Source organism: Drosophila sulfurigaster, chromosome 2R, assembly GCF_023558435.1.
Source record: "Drosophila sulfurigaster albostrigata strain 15112-1811.04 chromosome 2R, ASM2355843v2, whole genome shotgun sequence".
Taxonomy (NCBI): Eukaryota; Metazoa; Arthropoda; class Insecta; order Diptera; family Drosophilidae; genus Drosophila; species Drosophila sulfurigaster.
Genome location: NC_084882.1, coordinates 6,384,513 through 6,405,824, shown reverse-complemented (window position 1 = coordinate 6,405,824; position 21,312 = coordinate 6,384,513). Strand labels below are relative to the sequence as shown.

Here is a 21,312-nt window from a genome sequence, read left to right as displayed (position 1 = left end):
TGAAACGAAAACAAATTTATTAATATTAACTATAACAAAATAATAATTTATTAATATTGAATTTCTTTTTTGTACATGAATTGCTGTAATAATGAAGCCCGTAGCTAATAAAAGCGACTGCTAATTATTACGTATACGTACGAGTATACGTTTCTGTTGTGTTGTTGTTTTAAATTGTGAAAGGCAAACAAAGTTTAGAATATATTCACAATTTCTTGATTACTTTTCAATGTGAAAACGTACACACTGCCAAGGTATAGCTAGGCGGCGTTGCAATGCAATTAAGTCAATTGCGTTACATTACGTATACACAGAGTGTCGAGCTATCATAACTGGCCATTAGAGCAAACTAGGGATTCATTTTCGTCAGCAGGAGCGATGGCGGGTGCTAACGAAGCTCTCAACGAAAGTGAATTATTGTCCAAGTTTCGACAAATTCAATTAACGACAGAGAGAAAGAGCAGAAAAATTACATTTTTAATTAGAAAATTGCAACAAGCCGAAGCAATTTGATGAAGTACCACTCAGGTGAGTCTGGCTTCGGTCAAGTGTTGCTAAGGTCAAAATGTATTACCTCCGCCCCACCCGGCACAGAGGGTATTCCTTGAGCTTCAACGATATGTTCCCCTTGACAAGCAAATGCTCCAACCTTGCATCCGTGCTGATGCGATAGTTGCGAAAGATCTTGGCCAGCAGCAACTTCATTAGCATCAGGGCATAACGATAGCCTATGCACATGCGCAGACCTTTAGTGAAAGGCACAAAGGCAAATGCATGTCGCGTAGCTGAATTGCAGCCAAAGTGCGCCTCTGGGTTAAAGGTCTCGGCCAATGGACCCCATACTCGCACATCTCGCTGCATGTTGTAGATATCGATGCCAATTTGTGTTCCCATTGGTATCACATAAATGCCATCCTCCCGGCGCAACTGCAAATCTTGTCCAGCTCGACGTAAGACCATCGGCACAGGCGCAAAGAGACGCATCGACTCGTTAATGGCCATCTCAGTATAGGTAAGACGCTCCAGCTGATCCATTGTAATATCACCAGACTGAGGCAGCTCGGTTCGAAGCTCGTCATGGACCTTGTCTTGGTAATCGGGATGCATAGCCAGGCATAAAATGGTAAAGTACAAAGCTGTTGATGTAGTCTCAAAAGTCTGAAAATTAAGAATATGGAAATTTAATTTGTATTATTATTTTTTTTAATACAGAATGTGATGATACAATTATCAACAATTAATTATAAGACTTGGATGGATATGAGAAAATGTAGTACACATAACAAATAACTTGGATGTCCAGGTACTACGATGAACATCCCATGGTCTTAGCTAATGTATTAAGCAAATGAAGCTATGAATGCAGTAGCAATAGAAGGAATAGAAGAAATACACTTCTTAGTCTAGTTATTAGATCGTAGTAATTAAGACTCACAAATTGGGAACAAACAAATAAGAAAGCAGAATCGATATTGAATAAAATCAAAACTGTGCAATATAATTCTTATAACATACCGAATAAATATATTCTGAAAATATACTAAACTTCAAAAATTATACGAGAATACTAAATATATATCACAAAAATACTGGAATATACCGAAGGTTTTATTTATTTAGTATATTGAAATAATAAAGTAATACTATATTGAAATATACCATTGAGTACTAAACATTCCAGATTGTCAGCAAAAGCAACGTTTTTTACAAAAATATTTCCCAAATAAAAATTTTTATCTGATCGCAACCAAGCCAAATCAGAAACTGAAACAAACTTGAAAATTTAGATCTCTAATTTCTATTCTCTATTGTCTCTGCGATCTAGACAATAATAATAGTATTTATGATTCCTGAGAATTTAACTACGGTCGGATAAAAATTTAAGAAGTTAGTAATAAACACGTCAGAAAGCTACAGTCGTGTGTGCTCGCCTGTGAGATACCCATTTTGAATAAAAAACAAGTAAGAAAGCTACAGTCGAGTGTACTCGACTGTGAGATACCAGCTACCCATTTTGAATAAAAGCAATATAGTTTGCGGTATTATTCTCAAAATATACCAAATATACTGCAAAAATACTAAAAATATACCGAATGGTATATGTGGTATATCGATAAAGTACCGCATTCAAAATATACCATAGACGGCACAATATACCAGATTGTCAGCCAAAGCAACTAAGACGCCTAGTAAGTGGGCGTTTTTGCCCATACAAAAGTATTTCTTTAATAACTTCCATACATTTTATCTGATCGCAACCAAATTTTCAGGAATCATAACTACTATAGCAATTATTATCTATACCAAAATTCGCAGCTCTAGCTTTAAAATTACGCTTATTCGATTTTTTTGATTTGCCGGGGCGGAAGTGGGCGTGGCAAAAATTTGAAAAAAACTTGATCTGCGTGCAAACATAACAAATGCTGTCGAAAAAAAATTATAGCTCTATCTCTTATAGTCTCTGAGATCCAGTGTTTCATACGGACGGACGGACAGACGGACAGACACACAGACGGACAGACGGACATGGCTAGATCGTCTCGGCTGTTGACGCTGATCGAGAATATATATTCTTTATAGGGTCGGAGATGCCTCCGACATACATTTCCTGTCGGCACAAAGTTATAATACCCTTCTACCCTATGGGTAGCGGGTATAAAAATATTGCGGTATTATTTTCAAAATATACCGAAAATACTACAAAATACTCAGAATATACCAAATAGTTTATTTGGTATATCGATATAGTATCATAGACGGCACAATATACCAGATTCTCAGCCAATGTATCTAAAAGCCCTAGTAATTAGGCGTCTTTGCCCATCCCAAAATAATAATAATAGTGTTGTAGTTATAATTCCTGAAATTTGGTTGCAATCAGATAAATTGTCAAGTTATTAAAGAAATACAGTAGAATCCGGTTATAACGACACCACTTATAGCGTTCGTCCGGTTATTGTGACGAAAACTCGATGACTTGGTAAGTCTTCGTATAAATTAAATTGGTTAAAAAATCAATTAGTTGTATTTTAAAAACCTATGGCAATCAAAACAAAATTTTATTTTTCTCCTTTTGGTTAGTGGGTCTTCCGGATATAACGACGGTCCCTTGAAAGTCGCTATAACCGGATTCTACTGTATTTCTTTAATAACTTGACAATTTATCTGATTGCAACCAAATTTCAGGAATTATAAATACAACACTATTGTTATTATTGTATATAAATTAGTTATTTTTTTAAATACTAGTACCGCAATGTTTATACCCGCTACCCATAGGATAGAATTATTATATTATAACTTTGTGCCGGAAGGGAATGTATGTAACAGGTAGGTGAAGGCATCTCCGACCGTCTGTCCGACTGTCAAATCAACAAAAATCGAATAACATGCGTAAAGCTAGAGTCGCGAATTTTGGTATATATGTACAATAATGACTATAGTCTTAGTGACTCCAGAAAATTTTAAAAAAATTAATTTTTTTCTGCTAAATTGTGGCGTCTATTTTGAATGTGGTACTATATTGATATACCAAATATATAATTCGGTATATTTTAGTATTATTGGTATATTTTGAGAGTTATACCGCAACATTTAGCTTTTATTCAAAATGGGTAGCGGATATATCACAGTCGAACATAATCGATTGTAGTTTTTTTACTTGCTTGGTTTGCCTTCAACTTTTGCATCACTTAAAAATAGGTAGAAGGACTACATATCAGTCCAAATAATCGTTAATTGATAATGCATATTTCATTAAACGTATCCGTTCGATTGGGTAATACACTTTTTGAATTAATTTCCCACGAGATCTTTCCCATATTCCTAATCTTCATAAATTTCCCCAGACATTTCAGATATTTATGAATACCAATCATTATATAATAATCATTTCATACTCATAGTTCATTGCAGACAGGAACTCACCGCTGCAATAATTACGTTGGCCTCATCACGAACATCCTGCCAGCTCATTTGCTGTCCACGTTCCACATGGTCTCGCACTTGTTCAATGAATATTGACTTTGACTTCGTGCTCAACTGATGTTGCTGCTGCTGTTCGTGTTGCTTCTGATAGTGATGCTGTTCCAGAGGCATGTTCGCGTCCCAGTCGTCGACGCCCACAACGGAGACGGCAGGCTGTAACAGCTGCCAATTTATGTGAATAAAAGTAAGAACTGTAGAGAGTAAGCGAATCCGATATACCTGCTCAATAAATCCAATCAGGACACCAACGACTTTCTGCTGACGGTCAAAGAGTCGCGACCAGCGATAGATGAACTCCGGGTAAAGCCAAGGAGATAACATTCGCTTCACACACACTTCGGTTACGCTGCAAGACAATGTGCAAACTTTTGTAAGGAAACACCAACACTAGGAGAATGCTCAGACCCCGATTTCTTGCTATAGACTCAAAGTGCGCAGTCAACTCGTGTCACAAGAAATTAGTCACGACTCAATGGATACGAGAAGCTGCAACATTCTAATTAGCTAATAGGCAACAACATATCAACAGCACCTGACTCTACCTTATCCCACCTTCCACTTGGTGAGACATGTAAGAAAGCTTCAGTAGAGTGTGCCCGACTATAATATACCCGTATTTCGTTTTGGGATATATCTAGCAAACTGTGTGATTCTGTTGCGTGCTGTTGGCTTGTGCTCTACAGAATTATTTCTTAGATAACTTTAAACTTGAAGTTAGCAAATTTTTTTGTTGGTTCGTTTCTAATAATGTATAAAATTAACTTATTTTGGGTATAACAATATTTCAAAATAAAGATTCTTAATTCCTTCTTCTGTGAATGCTTGTAAAAGATGTTAACATTGATATTACAAGCAGAAGATCTTCCTTTATTAGATTTTGGCGACGCAGTTATACCCTTAATGCTCGTTTCCTACAGGCACAAAAGGCATGTATAAAACTCCCAATGAATAGGAAAATCAAAGCGGCAAAATATTTGCACGTTTAACTACAAAACAAAGTAAGTACGTGTGTACTACAAAGAGATTTTCAGAGCATAAATGAGAGATTTAAAACGAGTGAGTGGTCGTCTATTCAAATTGCAAACAGCATCCGCTAGGTGGAGCTTGTGTGCTCGCTGCTTGCTGTTTACGAGTAGCTTTTGAACAAACATGAAAGTTAGTTAACTCACCCATTGTATGCCTCAAAAATGGCCATGGAACCATCATGCTGAAAATTCATTTTCTTGCCCATTGTTGTCTCTATTGATGAAATTATAAGATATTAAAATAAGCACTCTTCACTGAGGATCTTTTGTATACTTACGACAGGCTGCCTCTAGAACGATTTTCTTCAGAATTTGGTAGATCTCGAGGCTCTTGCCGTTCTGCACACCTTCTATTTGTAACTTGTCCAACAACACCTCAGACTCAGCATTGAAAATGGGTAGAAAATTGCAAAGTATCTGACGACTAAACGCCGGATTAATAAGGCGACGATGCTTCTGCCAACGAGGAGCTGAAAATTATTTCATTTATAGAATATAAAAGCAAATGTATAGCATTATGGCTTACAGCTGGATGTAAAGAGACCATCTCCAATGGCTGAACTCATAAAGCGATAAAAGTCGCCTTTGTTTGTACAGTGCGATGAATTAAAGATCTGTTCCACAGTCTGCGGATCGTTGACGTAAAGAAAACATTTGGTGCCCATCCAGGAGATGAATGGAGTTTTATACTTGTGGGAGAGGCCAGCCATATAATTTAAGAATGCTGCAAATTTCAGTTATTATCTTTTATACTGCCACATGAAAATAATCAGCGCTCACTCTGCGGATTCATCATTTGCAATCCTAAGCCAATAAAGGGCAGACCAATCGGTCCTCTTAGCTGCCAAGCAATCTTGTAATATCGCCTGCGACTCCATAGAAAATATATCCATATTATTATCAGCCAGCTGGCTAGTATAATCCCGACCAGCATGTCGTTGATCCAAAGCGGAATCGAAATCGGAATCGAAAACTATATGTAATTGAGTTAAGTGCGCGATGGCGTTCGACGTAGTACTGAAACCCGAATCGAAAAGCAGGTCTAACGCTTGCCCATTGAATATTGTATACTGTATGTAATTGTGATTACGCATTTGTAGCCAAAATGGGTCACTTTTCATGTCTGCCACGTTTCACCACGCTAATGAATTCATTCGAATGCAAGTCGCGAGACCTAGCAAATTATGATAGCCTATGATATGCAATAGGTATATTAGTAACCGGGCCAAGTTAAAACATTGGAGCATTTGTAGCTCGGTAGGGCACTGAAAAATATAAATAAATAAATAACAATAATCTATTCCTACTAAATTAATAATGAAATGTTAAAACAATAAATATAATAAGTATAATTAACAATTGTAACTCTAGCTTAATAAGCATTTCTGATAAATACTATAAATCAATAAATAAGAATAATCTAATCATTCTAAATTAATGATAAAAACATTAAATATTATAAGAATAATTCACATTTGTAACTCTACCTTCATAAGCGTCAGATAAATCAATCACTTTCAATATTCCACATTATATCCACAGAAGAGCATCAGCACAACTTATTAGATGTGCATATTTGTTATGAGTTCATTTTGATTTAGTAATTGGTTAATTACTGAGTCAATGAGCACGACGTCATGAGTCTATTGAATTACAAGTATGAGTTCGAATTTCAAATAGGTGATAAGTATTAAGAGGCTCAATGTCGAGAGTGCTGTTCGTAAAAGAGGAAATGCGAATACTTTAAGAGAATAATTGAAGCAATAAGATTGTGAGAGAATATGTATAGTTTTTAAATACATTATTTATTTGCTAATAATTTTTTCCCCTCTTTTTACAAATTCATCAAATTCCTCAAATTTATTTCAACAATATTATCATTCTTGCACACCTGTATGTTTTTAGTTATTTATTTATGATGTTAATTGAATTCTTATTGTATATTTTGTTCTGTTTGTTTGTTTGTTTTTTTCTTCACTTTTTCTGTTTAGCCGGGAAGGTTTTACAAATTAGAATGTATGCTGAGAGTATCTTTTAATATCGTAGTTAGTTACTTTGCTTAAACTTAGGACAGTGCGAGAAAATTCTTATGTAGTAGGTCCTCGAGAGGTCTGAGTTCACTCTTATCTTGATCTATATAGCAAACGCTAAAGTTAGGATTTTACCATATTTGTATATGGTTATCGACTTACATCCTCGCCTCTACTGTGTGTAGGGATATCAGCCAAGTATATGTGTGAATGAATGTATATTCATCAAAGAGATCAAGAATATTTCTCAATTTTGTGGACGTCAGCTTTCAGAATTGTTATAATTAAAGGCCATTTGGGATTTATTGGAAGCCGATTAATGGGTTAAGTAATTGAGTTTTGACTAGGATTCGTCTTGCAGTTGGATACATTCAAATTGTATATCGTATATGCTACATATTTTTTTAGGTATGTATATGCTACTAATATCCGTTATCTAATATCGTATCTGTATCGGTAGTATCCCTATATACAAGTTACATATTCTCCTTCCCTTTAAAAAAAATTATACACGGCTTATTGTCAAAAAATATGACGACTTGTAATCCCACGATTGTTTACCTCTCATCTTTCCGTTAAATGTACAATATGCTTCTTAATTGCAATTGTTAGTTTAATATTTATATTCCTTCTAGATGTGCCGGATACTATACATATAAATATTTTTTATACCCTTGCTATGGCATCCTATTATTAATAAAATAGTATTATATTAGTAATTTAATTTTGTAACTATCTCAGTAGCAACATATTCAAACCATGACATTATGCATACGCTTTTTTCATTGATTAGATCGTTAATCAAACCATCGGATTACAACTTTAAGAATCGTATCCAATTTGATACTGGCATTAAAAACTCTAGCAAGTGTATAAAGACATCGCCCGGCTAAATTCTATTGTAATATATATTTTTGTATTTTCCGTGCCTGAGCAAAGTTAAATACATCTGCGCTTTGTTGTTATTTGCATGACTTATTCGAAAACAGTTCAGTATTTAAATTATTTTTTAAGCTATGCAACAAAATGCAAAGGACAACCAAATAAAAATATTTTCTTGGTGACGCCTTTGTGCGGTAAAAGATTACATTTTTATGGACGCAGTGTGGCATGTGTTGTTGTTGTTGCTGCTCTGGTTTTATCTTTTATGTTGTATCAAATATATATGCATGTATATGTATACAAAAAATAAACATTTGCTTTTACTTTCACAATAGCGCTTGCATAAATATTAATCGAAAAGACATTGGCATGGATTATTTATATTATTTTTTTTTTTGCTTTAGACGGGAGCTTAGACGGTGCAATTGCATTCGTGTCTTTGTGTTAGTGTGTGTGTGTGCGTGTGGATGTGGGTGTGAGAAAGTGGCATGGCCTGTGTGTATAAAAGCTTGGCTAAGGCTTACTACATAAACTAATTGCCTTAATTTGTATTCATTTATTCACTTTACATTTTTATTGTGACTTTTCATGTGTATTTATTAAATTGTTTATCAATTTGTTTATACTTAGGCACAATACATTTATTTGTTTTTGCTAAATATTCATTATGGCTTATCAACTAAATACTACGCATAAAAACGTGTGTAGCTGTCAGTGTGTCTGGGTATTATTAATGTATTGTTGATTATTATTATAATTAATATTATTACATATCATTGGATTAATTTTGTATTTCGCATTTAATAATTTCTGCTACAAATTCAAAAAATGCAGCCACTTGGCAAATGTTTAAAGCTTTTTACTTAACTTCAATAAGCAAGAAAGATTGTTACAAAATGGATTTTAAATTAAGCAGAAACTTTTTGTTGTTTATGGTTTTATGGCTATTTTAAATTGGTGTTTAGTTAACATTTTCATTTCCATTCGCATTCCGTGTAAAAATGTTTACAAATATTGCTTTCAGTTTTCATGTATCATCAATGTTAGTTGTCGTTCTTTTATAGCTGTTGCTTTTATTTTATTTTGTAACAATTATAAACAATCAATTTAAAACCAAAAAAGGCAATTCTACACCGTTGACAGAAAACATAATACACAATACCGACTTGGGCACAGTTTATATAATCATTTTAACGCGTTTTAACTTACAGTTTTCTTCACAAAATACAAAAACTATATGTATATGCTCTTTACAAATAATTTTCATAATCTTTTCTTTTCTTTTTTTCTTTAGCTTTTTTTCTTTGTTTTAACAAAATACGCGCTACGTTTACTACGAATGCTACAAAGTAGACAACAATATACTAGTTTTCCTTTTTATCTTCTTTTATTTTTTATTTTAGTGTTGCTTTTTGTTTGCTACTGCAGTTGCTTTATGACTCGTTTTAGATTAACTTTCCGCTGGCTGATTGGTTGTAAATTGCGTGATACCATCGCTTTCCATAGACTCCAGCACATCTGCCACATAGGCAGCAACATCTGTATGGCTATTCTCACCACGCCTTATAAATGGCATCTGCAACAACCGGTTGTACTTGGGTCTGTCACTTTCCTTCTTTATTAAGCTAAGAGGGGGATAAGAACGGTAAGAGCAGTTGACCTTGCATTAGCAGTGATGTCTTCCACTTACCAAGTGTTAACAAACTCCACAAACTCCTGAGAGAACTCCATGCCATTATATGATGTATGTAAACGTGGCGGATCGCCTTGGACAACCTAAAGATTTGGAAAAGTTACAACAGTTGCGCATCATACAAAGTGACAATGACAATAATTTACCTGGCATAGCTGTTCGAATACTGAACCCCACTTGCGATAAGGAAAAGTGCCAGTTGCCACCTCCATTAGTGTTATACCCAAGGACCAAACATCGCTCCGAACATCGTAACCCTTGGCGCGCTCCGGATCAATACGCTCTGGCTACAGGACAACAAATTCCAACATTTAAAATAGCAAATATTTACTCTAAGCAATGTCAAGACGTACCGCCATATACGGCCTGCAACCCGCGTCCTTAGTTTTGGCTATCGAATCGACTAGCTGCCCAGAGATGCCAAAATCACATAGTTTAATGTCACCACGCCTATGCAATAGAATATTGCTCGGCTTTACATCGCGATGTATGATCTTCAGCTCTTCCTTTAGATAATTGAGAGCATTCACCGTAGCCACAGTGATCTTGGCAAGTATGGACTCGGGAATATGCCGCTGTTTTTTCTCGAATATGTACTTGTAGAACTTGTCCAGAGAGGTGTCCATTAATTCCATGCATATCCAGCAATCTCCTTCCTTGAAAAGCGCCCCGTAAAACTGCACAATGTAGATGCACTCGTTTGACTTCATGACTACCTCGAGATCCATTAGCAATTGCTTCTGCTCCTTTTCATCGACAGTCGAGCGTATGCGCTTCACTGCCATCACCTTATCTAATTTCTTAAAAATCATCTTGTTAACCGCGCCAAATGCTCCACGACCAATCTCGCCCAAATCTTCGAGATCATCTGACGTGAAGTGATGTGTGTTTGCGGCTCCTTCACCAAACTGCAGCTTGCCACATGCCTGTTGCCTGATGCGTTCCCTATGACGATCCGTTGCAGTGCTGCTGATGCCACCACTTCCAACAGTTGCAACTGTGTTGCCGCCTCCGCTGCAGCTGCTGCTGCTGCTGGGTACTGGAACTGCGGGCACAAAACTGGGCTGGGCTCCAAAACGTAACGTAACATTGTTTTGCTGCGATGAGGAACTTGAGCCTGAAGATGTTGAACCCGAAGATGTTGACGAAGTAGACGATGGCGGGTGTCGAATGCTAAGATTGTTCAAATTGAGCTGATCAGGTGGAATGCGTGACCGACTCGGTCCAGCTAATGCGAAACGAGGGAAGATTCGTATAAAAGATAAGGTGAATATTTTTATTCATGATTTTTGAGCTTATCAATTGCATTTCGCAGCAAGCAATGCGTCAGTCATGATTATCTCTACATTGCGTGTGTGAGTGTGTGTTTCTTTCTAATGTACATGTGCGCTACACATATGTATGCGAATGCAAATGTATATGTGTATGTGTGTATGCATGAGTGCGTGGGCAGATTTTAAGCAAATTACTTACTTGCAAACAAATTTTTTGGTCTCTCGGCCATTATAGATGTCTGACGATACAATCGCAAGCTAAAATATTATGAAAATACTACTTTGCAATATTCGTTTTAGTTTTTCAATAGAGCGCCGCGCCCCAATACACGTCGCAAACGGGGGGCGCCGAAATTATTTTCGCTGCGAACTTTGCTTAAAGACTATTAAACCATAATCGTACGCCAACTGTTATTTTGTTAGTTGAGAGCACAACTCAATTATGTATTTATCAATCGCGTGCACATTTAAGTTCTTCTCATTTTTTAGTTTCGCTTCACATAAAAATAGACTAGAAAACATTAAAAAGGCAGCAGTGCAACAAAATACTTTGTGTGATCTACTTTGTGAAACGAATTAATACCAAATTTCAATAAGACAATTATACCAAACACATTGCCGGCCTTTAGGGATGTTTTTGTATAAAAAGAGGAAAACTGTAATTTATCGAAATTGTTATAAATGTACACTGCGGTCCCGTAATTCACAGATTTCATTCAATTCTCTTCAAAAATGAACAAGAACATATAGTTGAATATTATAAATTTGATAACTTTGGTATAATGAATAAATAGTCCCTTGATAGTATCGACAAACCGACAAAACGATATTTAGCACCAAACTGTTAATAACATTTAGCTATATGTTAAACCTGTGCCGCTGTTAATATTGTAAACAAAAATCTAACCTAGCGGAAATATTACTTAATTAGAAGTATTCACACATAAACATGTCCGGCAACATTGCACGCAACACCTACAAGCTTTTTGTTGGCAATCTGCCATGGACAATCAGCAGCAAGGAGCTAAAATCATATTTCTCACGGTTCGGCCATGTGGCCAATGCCGAAGTGGTCTTCGATAAGCAATTGGGACTGTCGAAATACTATGGTTTTGTGATCTTTAGCCAGCGTGATGCCTTTAATAGCGCCAGCAATCAAAACACACATTTTCTGGAAGGTCGCGTACTCAATGTGCAACGGGCCACTGCAACCCAATAAAATGCTTACATCTATGTATATACACACAATTTTATTCTGTATTAGGTTATTTCGATGGTAAATATTGCTTGTAGTTGGAGCCCGTGGCAGCCCGGACATTGGAGAATCCTCGCTGCTTAAGTTGTGAGGAGAGCTGTTCTTTAATGCGATCGACAACGTCGGGTCCTTCATAGGCTAGCGCAGTATAAATCTGCACAAAGGAAGCACCGGCTTCGATTTTCTCAAAGGCATCCTGACCAGAGGAGACGCCACCAACGCCAATGATGGGAATGCTGCCCTTGGTCAGTTCGTACATTTGGGCAATCAGCATGGTGGAGCGTGCCCGCAATGGTTCACCACTTAAGCCGCCCATTTCATTGACAAACTTTATGTCGGTGATATTGTCACGAGCCACAGTCGTGTTTGATACAATCAAACCATCCACACGGCAATTCTTTTTATTAATGACCGCCACGATGTCCTTCATATCATCGAAATCCAGATCTGGCGATAGCTTTAAAAGAATTGGGACTTTCTCGTTGTGCTTAAGTTCAGCACGTGCATGATTGACTGCCTCGAGCAGTTCTGTCAACTTGGATTTGCTCTGCAAATCTCGCAGTCCATGAGTATTAGGACTGCTCACATTGACAACCAGATAGTCAGCCATGGGACCAAATGTTTTGATTCCCGATACATAATCGTTAACCGGTGTTTGTGTGTCCCGATTGCGTCCTAAGTTGACGCCGACAACAGCATTGAAGTCCTCTCTTTCACGTAATTTGCGTAGTCGATCCGCCACCACATCGTGACCATCACTATTAAAGCCATAACGATTAATGATGGCACGATCGTTGATCAGGCGAAATACACGTGGCTTGTCGTTGCCTTCTTGAGCCAAAGGCGTAACACTACCAATTTCAATGAAGCCGAATCCCAAGTCTTTCAATCCGCAAATGGCTTCCGCGTTTTTATCGAAACCAGCTGCGATGCCAATTGGATTGCTGATGAGACGCCCGAAAAATGAGTTATGCAAATTCATATCATCCATGTAGCTTGACGTTGGACAAAGGCGATATTTACAAGCCAACACAGCCAAATTGTGGCTGGTCTCCGCAGGCAGTAGACGCACTACAGGCATAACAAAAGAGCGGAATAGATGATCCTGATTGTGATAAACGGTGATACCCAAGCATAGCGCCGCAGCGCCCGTTGTTACGATGCCCAGGGAACGTAAGCGATTCTGGAAAATCGAGGCTGTGCTAAAAATAATTCGAATTTCATTTAAAATTTAAGAACTCACAATTTTTCGCGTGCTTTGCAACATTGTCCTCAGAAGCGAATTGAACTGGTTCATAGCTTAAAGGGTGATTAAAAATTAGTGGTACCACTAGTTTAAAAATTTTGTTTTCTTTTATCGAATTTAGGTTTTGCCTAATGCATACTTAGCACGTTATTTCTAGAACCGAATTCTATTTAAATTGTTTTCTATTGTTTTATTTAACGTCGACTATTGCAATGAACGAAATTTAGCATTCACTTAAAAAGGAAAAATAAAATTGATTCATGATAAGAAACAAAAAATAATCATATGTATTTAAAATGAGAAGTAAAAACTTCAATTCACTCATGTTTGATGTCAGAAGCTAGTTCCAGTTCAAGTCACGAACTGACCTGCGATGAACCAGCTCCAGTGATGAGTCAGTGTTTTGTTGTTGCATTTTGGCAGCATAAATAACAACAGTTTGCACATCGAGGAAACAGTTACGATATTTGCAATGAAAGGTGGCACATTTCGCAACACGCAATGGGATCCCACGCTCTTGACGTCACAGATTCTGTCAATGCAATTCTGCGTCTATTTCTCCCTTGGTCTGCTAGTCTTCGTGGCCAATAAGTTGGCTGGCGACAATTATACACTTGACCACATTTTCGAGTACCATGTGAGTAAATACTACCACAATACGCAATATACGTTGTACCTCGAACTCTCCTTCTACAGGAAATACATATATACGATCTGGGTGGTCGTTTAGTGATCTGCGCCTTTGTCGTAAACGCTTTTGTAGCATCGCTGGCCTTGTGGTGCATTGTACGCCGTGCCAAGCTCTGCCTCGACTTTAGGTATCATTTCTGCATACATACATAGTAATTATCCACATATCTGATCCTTTCTAATTTTGCAGTTGCACGTTCCATTTGCTGCACCTGCTCATCTGCTGGTGGTACAATCGCTCGTTTCCAGCAAATGCCTCTTGGTGGCTGTTGAACGTTATCACAGCGACCATAATGTGCATTGGCGGTGAGTTCCTTTGCCTGCAAACCGAGATGAAGGAGATTCCGGTCGGGTATGCGGCGCTTAACCAAAAATCGGACGTTTGAGGGCTACCACGAACCCACACAAACATTTGAATGTGATGCTAGCAAAGCCACCAATTACTCTTAAACATACGAATGTGTAATTTATTTTTAATAATATATGTATAGTTAAGCATTCAATTTAATAGAATATATATCCGATGTAACTAGTGCAATATCTGATATATAAAAGGCGCACCACGCTTGAGTTTCAGCTGCTTCTCAACTGGCACTGGAGGCATAAAGAACTCCAGCTGTGGCGCAGACGCCTCAATCTCACTGCCATTATTTCGCATGAATCCGAAGAGGTTCCAAAAATGCAGTTGACGCGGCACGAACTGTCCATAGGTGAACATAAAAAAAAACGTCAAGATCAACGAAATGATCAATAATAGCGACCAACATTGGGTGCTTGGTGTCTTCAGCATGATGCTTGGGTATTAACTGAACCCACTGAGTTCATTGAAAAAAGCATTTAGATCAGATACGAGTACTACCAGCGAGTTCGCGTAAACAAAAAAAAGCAGCCAACCAACCACCTTTGTAAATAACTTAAATTTGTCAAATTTGTTTTTGCGCAAAAACAATGACTGAACAACAGTCAACTCTTCGTGTCGTCTCACCACGATCATCAGAATGCAACAACCTAATCAGATGTTGCCTAATCTAATCTAATCAAATTAGAGACTCGACTGAAAGTTAGATGTCAGATTCTCAGTTCACGAGCTTTTGCTCAATTCACTCTACTAATTGGCGCACATCCTACATCTCAATTGGCGATTAGGTTAATTACGAACATGGCTTAGCTCAAAAAGCTTTCGAATTTTGTATAAAAGTTCAACTACCACATAGAAAAATTCCATAGATCAAAAATATCCCACATATGGACATAACGATCATATGAGAACAGACTTTCAAGTGGAATTTCACAGATAATACTATAAGTTGTCTCTATTTTTATGTGTTGAATAAAAATCAATTTATATCCATTTGCTAAATTATTCGATTTATTTTTAGCAAACTTGTTTTTTTTTTTATGTTTTGTTTAATGATTTCTCTTGTATGGTTTGTTTTGTGTGTGGTTTAAATTATAGTACATAATTATATATAGATTTATATACCATTAATATATAATATATAACTTTACTAGTTACGCTTTTCTTTAAAATCATCGATTAATCAATTCAAATTGAAGTACATGCTCAATTGTATCGCTTATCGATTTAATAATTCTGTGCATCGATTTCAATAGTTGAAAGAGATAATTATCGAGATGGACAAAAATTCATAAATTGCCTTTACTTAATATATTCTCTTCTCGCTCGCCCTCTTATGGGTTTCACTCTTAGCTTTAGCATATTTGTAGTTTGTTGTTGGGGAGCCAGTTTTGTGGTTGTTTGTGGTATTCGCATCATGATTTATAAACTACTATTTAATATTTGCAGCAATTTAAAGTTGTCGTTTGTTCATATATGCATACATTGTATATATGGTAATTTTAAACAATTTTTATTACTTGTAATGCGTTTGCTATTGTAAATGGATACGTGAGTGTGAGTGTGTAATGTGCTTGTGTATGTGTTGAGTTTATATAGTATTTGTGGTTGCGCTGCACACAGACAGTTTCTCTTTCACATTTGCTGCCCCTGTAGTATATATATAATCGACATATATATATATAGATACATATAATATGCAAATATAAATAAGTTGTTATCGGTTCAAAATGTTCGGTTTCTGCTTCTATTTCGGCTCTGTTTCCTTTTTTTTCTCGTTAATCTATTTCATTTCTGTTCCTTCTTCTGTGCTTTTGTAGTTTAATTTTGTTGTTTGTGGTTGTTGTTATTATTAGTTAATAGTGACGATAGTCGAAATGGTGTTGACGATGCTGTTGCTGCTTGCCTTGTTGGCTGGCTGGCCTTGCTCATTGACCCCACCAATCGGGCCCGTTGTTTGAGTGCGATCCACCGCCGCCACCACCGCCATAGGAGCCACCGTAGGATCCGCCACCATAAGCACCACCGCCAGAGCTTCCTCCTATGATTGATAATTGAATTTAGTATAATTTCAGCGATAGTTTCAGCAATCACGCAGTAATCACTCACCAAACTTACCATACGAATTGCCATTGCTGCGATAGTTGCCGCCACCGCCGGCGCCGCTGTTGCGACCACCGCCGCCTCCACCACCTCCGCCGCCACTTCGTCCGCCGCTGCCGCCGCCAGAAGTTGTACGGTAATCGCGGGAGCCAAAGCCGCCGCCATAGCGTGCGCCAGCGCCACCTCCACGACGCTTGGCACCACCATGTCCGCGGTCCGAGCTTAGCATCTCTTCGAGAAAGCCGGGTATCTCCTGCTTGGTCTCGATGAGCAGCTCTAGCAAATCGGAGCAAATGTTGCGATTTTTCTCATTGAAGAACGATGTGGCGACACCGAGATTACCCATACGACCAGTACGACCAATGCGATGCACATATTCCTCCACATCGGTGGGCAGATCAAAGTTAATCACATGCGTCACATGCGGAATGTCCAGTCCACGGGCTGCCACCGCAGTAGCAACCAAAATGGGACAATCTCCCGATCGGAAGCAACGCAATGCCTCCTCGCGCTCCTTCTGCGTGCGATCACCGTGAATGCTGGTTACCGGATGATTGCACTGATAGAGGAACTCCTCGAGGGAGTCGGCTCCCTTTTTTGTCTCGACAAAAATAAGCGTTAGATTGTCCTTGGAGTACTCGGGTCCATCTCGTATCGAGGAGAGCAAGTCGAGCAAATAGGAGCGCTTGTCCTGATCATAGACCCACAAAATAGTCTGAGTAATGTTCTCGGACGTGGAGCCAACGCGTCCCACGGCCAAGAATATGTAATTGTTGAGAAAATCACTGGCCAACTCCTGGATCTGTTTTGGGAATGTCGCCGAGAACATCAAGGTCTGTCGTTGACCTGTTGGTGGCATGTTCAGCTGCTCGACAATGCGACGAATTTGTGGCTCAAAGCCCATGTCCAACATACGATCGGCCTCGTCCAAGACAAGGAAACGTATATTTTCCAAACCGACCTTGCCGCGCGTGATCATGTCTTCCAAGCGACCCGGCGTTGCCACAATCAAATGGCATCCGCGATCTAATTCGCGCATCTGTTCGCTGGTGTTGTTACCACCATATAGGACAGCGGGACGCATGCGCGAACGATAGGCGAACTTTTTGGCCTCCTCGAAGATCTGAGTGGCCAGCTCGCGGGTTGGTGCCAGCACCAGGCCCAGCGGATACTGCTTGCGCCGACTGTATTGGCGATTGCTCTGCGGTGGCGCCGACAGTCCATGCTCATACATCTGATTCAAAATGGGCACAAGGAATGCGGCTGTTTTGCCAGAACCTGTCTGGGCACAGGCCATTAGATCTCGGCCACTGATTATGATCGGTATGGCATATTTTTGCACAGGCGTCGGTTTGTCATAACGCGCCAGATTCACATTGTTGCGAATGATCTCCGTCAGCTGCACATCATCGAACGATGTGATGTGGGGTGGCACATTTTGACCCGTCGCCTCCACGGGTATATCCTCGTATTTGTCAAAATTGATACCCGTATTGCCGACCCCGAAGAGCTCTTGCTCCAAACGCTCGTCGCGTGCTCCCAGTTTTGTGTAGTCGACGTTGCCGCCTCCTCCGCCGCCCTCCTTCCAGCGATTGTTGTAGCCACCGCCGCCGCGGTTGTTGTAGCTTCTGTTGCCCCCACCTGCTCCTGGTCCGCCCTCAGAGGCGCCGCTATCGAATCCAATGGAGCGTTCCGGCTCTTGCCAGCGATCATTGCGTGGCTGCTGTGCATCCTCCTGCTGATCATTAAGTCCATTACCACCGGCATTACCGGCTCCCCCTCCGCCACCACCACCACGATAAGATGGCCCACGTCTATCTCCGAAATTGCGACCACCACCACGATTCCAGTCGCCGCCGCGGCGGTTATCGTATTCACCTAAAAATTAAAATCGAAAGCAAAATTTCCAAATGAAAATCGACGCTCATCTATCTATTACTGATTGATTACACACCGTTATAGTTGTCCTCGTAGCGATTGCCGCCACCGCGTCTACCACCGCCGCCGCTGCCAAAACTTCCGTAGTCGCCGCTCTGGCGATTGTAGCCGCGATTACCGCCGCGATCGCCTCGACGATATTCTCCGCCGCCGCGTTGCTGCTGCTGGTCCCTGTTGTCGTTACCACGTGGGGGTGCGGCACCTGAATCAAAGCCCTGGCCCTGATTGTCTACGTCCGCGTTGTTGTTGCCACCACCAGCTCGAAGATGCGGGGGCACATACACGCCACCAGTGACCGAATTAGTGGAAGTCTTGCTTGTTATGGGGCCGCTATAGTTAGCCGAGCCGCCATTCAAGTCCAGACCAGCAACCTGCAAAAACAATTAAAAACTATTAGTAAAATATTAACAAACAAATATGTAGATGTGTTACAAAAATTTGTAGACTTCAATATTAAAACCATCAGGTGCTTCAAAGCCGCACATTAACATTATACTAACACGACTATTCGGTTAACAGAAAATATCCCATTGTAATTAAACATTGTGAAATTTAACATTCTGTCTGGAGCTGTCTTGCAATTAGCTTCCGGCATATTTAAATATTTTTTTTATCATCCATGTACCCTAATTCTCAGATATAATTTATTATTATATATTATTATTTATGTTTTTTAAGTTTATACTCCGTCTCTCTTGATCCTGCTGGTTAAACGTGATATATATACCAACACCTTTGTTTGTTTTCGATTTACTAAAAGAAACTTAATATTTGGGTTGCTCCTGCTGATCAAGATAATTTGTATAAACTTTACGTGGCCTCCCCTACAAGCAGGTATAAGAACAACCGCCAAGCTTTTATCTGACGTCACAAGTTCAATGAATTCTTAGATGTTACAATACAAGAAAGAAGTATAGAAATATCAAGTTGTTGGTAAAAGTCACACACACACACGCATGTTTGTATAATCTTTTCAAGCTTAGAGCTCTTCAGCAAACCCGGTTGGCAACATGCTTTTTTTTAATTTGAGAGATGTTCTCTTACACTAACACACATAAGATGGATACATTTGTATACGTATCCAGCGAAAATAAGCGCAACTAGTTTGAGAGGGTTTTTGGATTTTGACATCGGCCTAGCAACAACACAATACACCACCCACACACTGACACACAAAACATCATGCTTAGCGCAGTTTTCATCGAAAGGAAGAGAGAGAGACCGAGAGAAGAGCAGTAATAAAGCCGCAATAGAAGCTATGCAAAGTGTGGAACTTGTTTTTACAGCACAGTGTTGTATAGGGTGTCACAGTATTGCTTTCGCGCATTAAAGGTGTACATATTGCAAAGATTACATTAATGTCTGGCAACGCTGTTTACAATACTCAGCTTCCACATGTGCGTGAGGAGCAAACGAAGACAAAGAGTACGCCGCCACTGGCTCTCTCGCTTTCGCACACACACATAAATGCACTGGTTTAGAATTGCGGCTACTCGCACACACACTTCCTCTCTATCGTTCACACACACACACAGCAATGAACATGTCAATTTGGAGGCAAGCTAAAAGTTTTACAAAAGAAATAACACAATTGAAAATAACAGAGGGGAAACATCCACACACACACAAACGATCAATTCGTATACGTATATGAGTCACCGTTCGTTGCAGAATGTAAAAACGTAGTGCGCTCCACGGCCAGACATTTTGTATGTTATGAAATCAATAAATTTTTTGTAGACCGCCGACACAACGAATATTGTTCAATAAGCAACCGAAGGGAAGAGACGGGTATGTCATGAGAATGTATCATGACCGTCACTTTTACACACACGCCATCTCTTATACTCATGCATATTACTTTTCCCCCATTATGTTCCTCTGTTTTGCACCACAAACCGTTACGAACTAACAACAACCACACATAAAAGTACTCTCATCATCTATACTTACTTGCTGCTCTAGACCTGTGCCATTTTGGTTAATAGCATTACTCATATTATCCTCCAATCACTTGCTTGTTTTTTCTTGCTTTCCGTTTAGGAAAATTTTGCAATTGTTCTGATTTTGCGCACACTTGCAATTTCCAAAAAATTAATATATGTAATTGTTTTTCTTTTGTGTTGCACTTCGTGTCTATACGTTTTTCCTTAGTTTTTTTCCGACAACTTCTTACGTTCCACAAGCTACTACGTTCTTATGTGGAGTGAGGTTGTACTTTTCACAATTATGTAGTTCGTTGCGATTAATAAGAATTAAACGGTTATATTTACTAGGCCTACTTGTGCCCACCGACACAATTACAAGCTGTAATTGAGCTTGTGCTTAAAATTTAGAGTTTTTATACGCTTTCGCGTTTTTTTAACTATCAGACGCGTGTCTATCCACACCAACGGCGAAAACGAGCCACACGGGAAAAAATGGTGGAGAGGAGCGTGACCGGGAGATGATTTCAACAAAATGCGCTCAATATATACCAGAAATACTTTCTAGCCAAAAATGGCCACACTAAAATTGCTTTCGTTATCACAATAACAGGGTTGCGTTGGAAGAGTTCAGTTGGGTTGAAAAGTTGCCAGACAGCTTGTGCAACCGCGAAACTTTAAAATCTATGTTCGTAATGTCATCGAAAAACTATCTGCAGAAGATCGTTTTTGAGATACATATGGTATGTACTAAATCGTTTTTGAAAACCTTGAACAGCTTGAAACACTAGCTGGATCTTTCGCTATGCGGGGCTGATGTTGTTTGTTTGAGAAATGCTTGCTTTGCAGTTGAAATTTTGTATGAATAATGCCAAAACTTGATGTGTAATGTTCGTGATACGTTTA

At 38.9% G+C, this 21,312-nt stretch overlaps 7 protein-coding genes across 9 annotated transcripts; 2 read left to right on the top strand and 5 right to left on the bottom strand.

Annotated features, from left to right (window-relative positions):
- Positions 1-76: 76 nt before the first annotated feature.
- On the bottom strand, positions 77-6,289 carry LOC133837051 (probable cytochrome P450 313b1). Of its 2 annotated transcripts, XM_062267706.1 has the most exons (7): positions 5,793-6,286; positions 5,539-5,736; positions 5,291-5,482; positions 5,157-5,226; positions 4,207-4,333; positions 3,928-4,149; positions 77-1,158 (listed from the first exon to the last, which is right to left on the bottom strand). In XM_062267706.1, exons 1-7 carry the CDS (start codon positions 5,944-5,946, stop codon positions 571-573), a joined length of 1,551 nt encoding a protein of 516 aa, XP_062123690.1. In that variant the 5' UTR covers positions 5,947-6,286; the 3' UTR covers positions 77-570. The 2 variants fall into 2 exon arrangements, with proteins under 2 accessions (XP_062123690.1, XP_062123689.1); XM_062267705.1 differs by having other exon boundaries at positions 3,928-4,333; positions 5,793-6,289.
- Positions 6,290-9,195: 2,906 nt separating this feature from the next.
- LOC133837052 (dual specificity mitogen-activated protein kinase kinase 4) lies at positions 9,196-11,455 on the bottom strand. The gene is made up of 5 exons (XM_062267707.1): positions 11,091-11,455; positions 9,971-10,845; positions 9,764-9,904; positions 9,615-9,700; positions 9,196-9,549 (listed from the first exon to the last, which is right to left on the bottom strand). The coding sequence occupies exons 1-5, from the start codon at positions 11,119-11,121 to the stop codon at positions 9,375-9,377; spliced, it is 1,308 nt and encodes a 435-aa protein (XP_062123691.1). The 5' UTR covers positions 11,122-11,455; the 3' UTR covers positions 9,196-9,374.
- Positions 11,456-11,716: 261 nt separating this feature from the next.
- On the top strand, positions 11,717-12,139 carry LOC133837057 (SRA stem-loop-interacting RNA-binding protein, mitochondrial). Its single transcript, XM_062267710.1, has one exon. It carries the CDS (start codon positions 11,841-11,843, stop codon positions 12,108-12,110), a length of 270 nt encoding a protein of 89 aa, XP_062123694.1. The 5' UTR covers positions 11,717-11,840; the 3' UTR covers positions 12,111-12,139.
- On the bottom strand, positions 12,123-13,647 carry LOC133837053 (dihydroorotate dehydrogenase (quinone), mitochondrial). Its single transcript, XM_062267708.1, has 2 exons — positions 13,390-13,647; positions 12,123-13,329 (listed from the first exon to the last, which is right to left on the bottom strand). Exons 1-2 carry the CDS (start codon positions 13,441-13,443, stop codon positions 12,157-12,159), a joined length of 1,227 nt encoding a protein of 408 aa, XP_062123692.1. The 5' UTR covers positions 13,444-13,647; the 3' UTR covers positions 12,123-12,156.
- Positions 13,648-13,757: 110 nt separating this feature from the next.
- LOC133837056 (protein SYS1 homolog) lies at positions 13,758-14,996 on the top strand. The gene is made up of 3 exons (XM_062267709.1): positions 13,758-14,029; positions 14,089-14,210; positions 14,273-14,996. Exons 1-3 carry the CDS (start codon positions 13,865-13,867, stop codon positions 14,466-14,468), a joined length of 483 nt encoding a protein of 160 aa, XP_062123693.1. The 5' UTR covers positions 13,758-13,864; the 3' UTR covers positions 14,469-14,996.
- LOC133837058 (uncharacterized) lies at positions 14,540-14,872 on the bottom strand. The gene has a single exon (XM_062267711.1). The coding sequence runs from the start codon at positions 14,870-14,872 to the stop codon at positions 14,612-14,614; it is 261 nt and encodes an 86-aa protein (XP_062123695.1). The 3' UTR covers positions 14,540-14,611.
- A 579-nt stretch (positions 14,997-15,575) lies between the features above and the next one.
- On the bottom strand, positions 15,576-20,892 carry LOC133837048 (ATP-dependent RNA helicase bel). 2 transcript variants are annotated; one of them, XM_062267699.1, is made up of 4 exons: positions 20,435-20,892; positions 18,498-18,852; positions 16,550-18,421; positions 15,576-16,481 (listed from the first exon to the last, which is right to left on the bottom strand). In XM_062267699.1, the coding sequence occupies exons 1-4, from the start codon at positions 20,477-20,479 to the stop codon at positions 16,369-16,371; spliced, it is 2,385 nt and encodes a 794-aa protein (XP_062123683.1). In that variant the 5' UTR covers positions 20,480-20,892; the 3' UTR covers positions 15,576-16,368. The 2 variants fall into 2 exon arrangements, with proteins under 2 accessions (XP_062123683.1, XP_062123685.1); XM_062267701.1 differs by having other exon boundaries at positions 16,559-18,421; positions 20,435-20,891.
- Between the last annotated feature and the right edge of the window lie 420 nt (positions 20,893-21,312).

Coding starts and splice junctions, on each gene's coding strand:
- LOC133837051 (XM_062267705.1), bottom strand. CDS start 5,946: ATGCTGGTCGGGATTATACTAGCCAGCTGGCTGATAATAATATGGATA. Junction 5,227..5,290: donor CGTTCTAGAGGCAGCCTGTC/GTAAGTATACAA, acceptor TTTCATCAATAG/AGACAACAATGGGCAAGAAA. Junction 1,159..3,927: donor CCAACGTAATTATTGCAGCG/GTGAGTTCCTGT, acceptor CTTAATTTTCAG/ACTTTTGAGACTACATCAAC.
- LOC133837052 (XM_062267707.1), bottom strand. CDS start 11,121: ATGGCCGAGAGACCAAAAAATTTGTTTGCAA. Junction 9,701..9,763: donor TATTCGAACAGCTATGCCAG/GTAAATTATTGT, acceptor CCAAATCTTTAG/GTTGTCCAAGGCGATCCGCC. Junction 9,550..9,614: donor GTGGAGTTTGTTAACACTTG/GTAAGTGGAAGA, acceptor TCCCCCTCTTAG/CTTAATAAAGAAGGAAAGTG.
- LOC133837057 (XM_062267710.1), top strand. CDS start 11,841: ATGTCCGGCAACATTGCACGCAACACCTACAAGCTTTTTGTTGGCAAT.
- LOC133837053 (XM_062267708.1), bottom strand. CDS start 13,443: ATGAACCAGTTCAATTCGCTTCTGAGGACAATGTTGCAAAGCACGCGA. Junction 13,330..13,389: donor TGCAAAGCACGCGAAAAATT/GTGAGTTCTTAA, acceptor TCGATTTTCCAG/AATCGCTTACGTTCCCTGGG.
- LOC133837056 (XM_062267709.1), top strand. CDS start 13,865: ATGAAAGGTGGCACATTTCGCAACACGCAATGGGATCCCACGCTCTTG. Junction 14,030..14,088: donor ACCACATTTTCGAGTACCAT/GTGAGTAAATAC, acceptor CTCCTTCTACAG/GAAATACATATATACGATCT. Junction 14,211..14,272: donor AAGCTCTGCCTCGACTTTAG/GTATCATTTCTG, acceptor CTAATTTTGCAG/TTGCACGTTCCATTTGCTGC.
- LOC133837058 (XM_062267711.1), bottom strand. CDS start 14,872: ATGCTGAAGACACCAAGCACCCAATGTTGGTCGCTATTATTGATCATT.
- LOC133837048 (XM_062267699.1), bottom strand. CDS start 20,479: ATGAGTAATGCTATTAACCAAAATGGCACAGGTCTAGAGCAGCAA. Junction 18,853..20,434: donor GCACAGGTCTAGAGCAGCAA/GTAAGTATAGAT, acceptor TTGTTTTTGCAG/GTTGCTGGTCTGGACTTGAA. Junction 16,482..16,549: donor CAATTCGTATGGTAAGTTTG/GTGAGTGATTAC, acceptor TATCAATCATAG/GAGGAAGCTCTGGCGGTGGT.